Source organism: Octopus bimaculoides, chromosome 7 (assembly GCF_046866305.1).
Source record: "Octopus bimaculoides isolate indiv1 chromosome 7, ASM4686630v1, whole genome shotgun sequence".
Classification (NCBI taxonomy): domain Eukaryota; kingdom Metazoa; phylum Mollusca; class Cephalopoda; order Octopoda; family Octopodidae; genus Octopus; species Octopus bimaculoides.
The window spans coordinates 31513013-31518012 of record NC_142934.1 but is presented as its reverse complement, the minus strand read 5'-3'; the positions used below and the strand labels follow the sequence as shown (position 1 = coordinate 31518012).

Below are 5000 nucleotides of genomic sequence, written 5' to 3'. Positions count from 1 at the left end.
ATTCTTTAATATCTAACTGTTTTTTCTTCGGTCTGAATTTTGTATTTACGTTCATAACTACAACGGTCCTTTTCGAAATGTACAGCGTTCCGTATTGGTTCATTATTGAACTTCATAGTATAACATCATAAATTTGAAGCATTTGCTTGGTATGATTACGGTTTAAACACCGTTATGCTGTACGGTTCTATTACATCTCATGTCTTTTCAACTTGTTTATTTACATGTAATCATAGGTCAACTATGAATGTTGTATAAGAATGTTATCTATTTTTATTGTCTGCCTTCTACCAATAAGACCCTGAGGAGATGCAGTATCCGATATTTTATAATATGCATGAATCGATCTGGATATTGCATCGAAATGATCATAGATCATCATAATAAAGTATTTTTAATGGATCAGATTTTGGCTCTTATTTAAGTCGATATATCTATATATATATATATATATATATATATAGTTAGAATTTACAAAAAAAACGAAAGACGAAGGCAGGTGTATAAACAACAAAGAGGTGTATTAGTTAAATGCTTGGGAAGGTGAGAAAGTCTTTTATGTTTCGAGCCTATGCTCTTCAACAGAAAGGAACAGGAGAAAATAAACACATTGAGAATATAAAAAGCTTTAGTGTCTAGTGGTCAATCATGGTGATGGGTGGACAGAGATAGTCAGAAAGGAGAGCTAGGAAGTTGGCGAGATAAGAAAGCAATGGCAATCCCAAAATGAAGGTGTGCGTGCATGTGTATGTGAGAGCATGTAAGTTTGTGCGTATGGACTGGGGCTGGTGACCTTGACATGTGGGTGTGGGCATGTGTGTGTCGATGATGGGTGCTGAGAAGTGGTCAATGCTAGTGTGTGCAGGTTGGTGCGATGTGGTGTGGTGTGAGGTGTTGTGTTGTGATGGTGTGGTGTTGTGTGGTGTGGTGTGGTGTGGTGGTGTTGAGGTGTAGCTTTGGGGTGAGGATGTGGATGTAGGGGGTGGGAGTGGGGTGTGTAGGTGGGGTATGTGGGATTGGAATGTGTAGGGGTAGGGTGTGGATGGAGGGGGTAATGATGAAGGGAGAGGGTGGAAGGGAGAAGGTGGGTAGGATTGAAGCGAGGAAGTAGGTGTGAAGGCAAGAGAGGAGAGGTGAGGTGGGTGGGAGTGAAAAGAGGAAGAGAGGAGGGGAGTTGAGCCCATGTGGTGCAAAGGAGCTAAGAGAGAAGATTAATTCCTGTTCACTGCGAAGGCGGAAGTCTGGATGGCCTCTGTGCAAGGACAATCCAAGCACAGACAAATATTGTAATGAATGACCAGAAGAACAGAAATGGCGCAAGACTGGGCTGTAGTTGCCGAATCTGATGTCTCAGAGGTGTTCCACGAATCAGTCAGCCAAGCTGCATCCGTTTGACCGATGTACAGAAAGAGCAGGAGATGCAGTAAATGACATTGCTAAAAGTGCAGGTGAAAGAGCTAGTGATATGATAGGAGCGATGATGGGTGCCTGTGAGGATGGTGGTGTTGGAGAGGCAGGAGCAGGTGCGGCAGCATGGGCGGGAGCAGGGGAACGAGTGAGGTTGGGAGGTGGGGTTAGGGAAGAAACTGTGGACCAGGCCACATAAATTGTGGGCTCATTTGAAGTGGAGGGGTTGGAGTGGAGTTACCGGAAAGCTCAGAGAATGGTATATATATATAATATATATATATATATATATATATATATATATATATATATATATATATATATATATATATATATATATATAGTGAGAATTTACAAAAGACAAAGACAGGTGTTAGATAGATAGATGCAGTTTTGGCTGTGTGTGGAGAAGCTTGCTTCTCAACTATACAGTCTCCAGTTGAGTCTCATTGTGCAGCACCTTGGGCAAAATTCAACTACTATAGTCTCAATGTGACTAAAGCCTTACCAGTGAATTTGTTGGAAGGAAACTGGAAAAAACCCAACTATGTACATATCTTTATGTGTAAGTGTGTGTGCATGCGAGAGAGTGAGAGAGAGAGAGAGAGAGAGAGAGAGAGAGAGCAAACAAGAGAGAGGGAGAGAGCACTCATGAATAGAGAGTTTCACTTGACCATATTCAGATCTGAAAGAGGGGTGAACTACAGTAGATTACACAAATATAAGAAAACATTGTAATAATCTAAACTTGATGGAAGTTGAACACTGAAATACAGTAACCAACCAGGTTTCTCATTCTTTGCACCAAGCTTACTGTGTATGAGTGAAGGAAATACAAAGATCTTAAAAAAGTTTGGTAAATAATTGTACTTACCGATTCCGGAATATGTTATCAATCATTTCAATTGTGCTGTTTGACATTGGAGAAATAGCTTGTCGGATTAACCAGTGTTTATCCTGAAATGAATGCATAACTTTCTAGAAGGAATAATTCACTGAAAGTTTTACTATTGATGGCTAGTAACTGAAAAAAGTTTGCTTGGTCAGATTTTGGGCATATATAATCACCTGAACAGTTAAGGAAAACCTATAGGTCTCACATTCCATATAGGTTGTGCTCCAGCCCGGTCTGATATCACACAGAACATTCTATTGTGAAAAGTATTGGAAGTGCAGAGTAATCAAGGTAATCATGAAGCATGGCAGTGTAAACTGTTGTATGTTTAAAGATTCTGGCAATATCCACAGTTAAAAGCAATCAAGATGGACTTTGCTTATGCAAGGTAGTAATGACAAAATTTAAGCCAGTTTTCTGAGATTTTGTTTTAATTTCTTTATATGAATCATGTTTGTCTAGATCAGAGAGGAGAAATTGTGATTGTAGTCATATTTTAGAATGATGAAGATATACCAGCAGTATGTCAGAAGTACACCACAAATCTTTTCCCCACCTATCCAAAATCGAGACAGTGCAATGGAGGCTGACAAAATGGGAGTGAAATAGATAAGGTGGTGGGATAGAAAATGCAATTTAAACTTTCTGAACTATTGACATCATCTGATCTGTTCTCACAATGCCATCAGTTCATTCAGTTGAGGAGGTATACCTCACAGCACCAGAATCTGCCAAAGTACAACCCAGTCCACTGAATCAAATGCTTTGCAGAGGTCGACATAGGCTGTGAGGAGCCCCTGTCAGAAGTTCTTGCATTGAATGAATTTATGAAGAGCCAGGATCCTATCAATAGTTGACCTCTTTGGCATAAACTCTGACTGCTGAAATTGGTGGTATACTTACTATCAATATTATAAGTTAACGCAATATATACTACTACTTATTTTGAGCTAGTAGATGTTTTAGTTATGTTACTTCTTATGACAGCCAAAAATTCTTTATTTATGGGAAGATTTGATAGAAGTGATCATATAACACTAATTCCTTGATACTTACAGTGGAATGTTTATTGAAAGATTTATCTCTGGGAGCTTTGCGGGTGCTGAAGTTTTTACTGTACTGGGGTGCTGGGGTGAAAGGACTATGTGCAGCAGGGGTTGACAACATCATAAAGAAAGGGTTACCCTTGTGTTCATTGATAAACTTGACTGCTCGATGGTTCTGAAGATAAAACAAAATCTCAGTTTAGCATTTCACAAAGACAAGTGAGCAAAAAGATGATAAAATATGAAATAAAATGTAATGGACACTCTCAAAATAAGAAAGTGAATGACAATCAGTAAATAAATGCTTAAGAGCTCTTATTGCATGCATGATAAAGGAAATTAATAAATAAATATAAATACTAGACTACCCATGACCTGTAGCGTGACCAATAGTTCAAGGTACCCGAGAAAAACCATGTATCTCGGGAATCTGTGGTCCGAGTTACATGAAACTTCTGTTATTCCGTGTGTATTTACATTTCAATGGTACCTTACTTTCAAAGCATTTTCCCCATTATATTCCAGTTTGGCTATTTATAAAGGTATCTTATAAAACTGTGTATCTTGGTAATCCATGGTCCGATTTATGCAAAACTTGTTTTATTCCATTTGTATTCACATGAGCATCCAATTCACGACATCTGTTTTTGCCTCTTTCCCTCTGTTTCGCCAGATGCTCAGCTCTCCAAGTGTCTGATTCCTAATCTCTCCTACTTCTGTCTCTTTCCCTCTGTTCTATCAGATGCTCAGCCCTTGCTTTATCAGTTTCATTGATCCTTCTATTTGCATGCCTGTCCTGATCTTGGGTAAATATTTCATAAAGGTCCCAGTCGTACTTCAGTGTAAAATAATTTTTCCCACAGGTTTTTCTCAAATGCATTCAACAAATCTCACCTACAAAGCCATTTTCTTCCGGAAAAGAAAGTGGGGAAGGGTTGTGGGGACCTCGGAGTCTCCCAGGAAACTCTGAGTTTCTCACCAACAGAGTTTTGTTTCATGAGTTTTTTTTTTCTTTTCCAGGTTATTTCGCATGCTTTCAATGAATGTGACATCGAAATCATATGTAAATGACTCCTTTCTCCAGAAAAGAAAGATTTAGCTACTATTTCTTGCATGCCCTGCTACCATGTAAAAGCTATTTTAGGTCCTTTACCACAAAAAGCTGTTATGTGGTAGCAGGGCGAGCTAGAAATAACAGCCAAATCTTTGGAGATGAGATATGTTGAATGCACTCCAAAAAAAAACTTATGGAAAGATATCATTTTACACTGAGTTTATGAACAGGTCTTTAAGAAATATTTACTGTATTTTTGAAGTCATTTTCACTTTAAAATATTTTTTAAATATGCCAAAAACATTTTTGTAATGGTATTCACTTGAAAATAATTTTTAAAAATGTAAAAATATTGTCCGTTTAAAGAAAGCTAAAATATAAATACTGTACAAACAACTGACATTTTTGAAATCACATTCAATTAAAAATATTTCTAAATGATTAAAATATTGTGTTTAACAAAAACGAAAATAGAAACATTTACTGTGAAAAACAATTCATATTTTTTGCTTGGCAAGTTGGTCACTAATGTGTCTAACCGAAAGGTTAGAGTTTCTTCCCTTTCAGGGTTACGTTAATTTCAGAGTATTTTCCCATT

General features: G+C 37.7%; 1 protein-coding gene across 1 annotated transcript in view; it reads right to left on the bottom strand.

Moving 5' to 3' along the window:
* Positions 1-5000, bottom strand: part of LOC106870891 (N-acetylglucosamine-6-sulfatase) — an 83426-nt gene that overhangs the window by 21823 nt on the left and 56603 nt on the right. The window contains exons 6-7 of the mRNA XM_089355106.1: positions 3359-3523; positions 2282-2364 (exon numbers count right to left, since the gene is read on the bottom strand). Coding sequence (XP_089211232.1) covers positions 2282-2364; positions 3359-3523 — 248 coding nt within the window. The remainder of the gene's footprint in view (positions 1-2281; positions 2365-3358; positions 3524-5000) is intronic.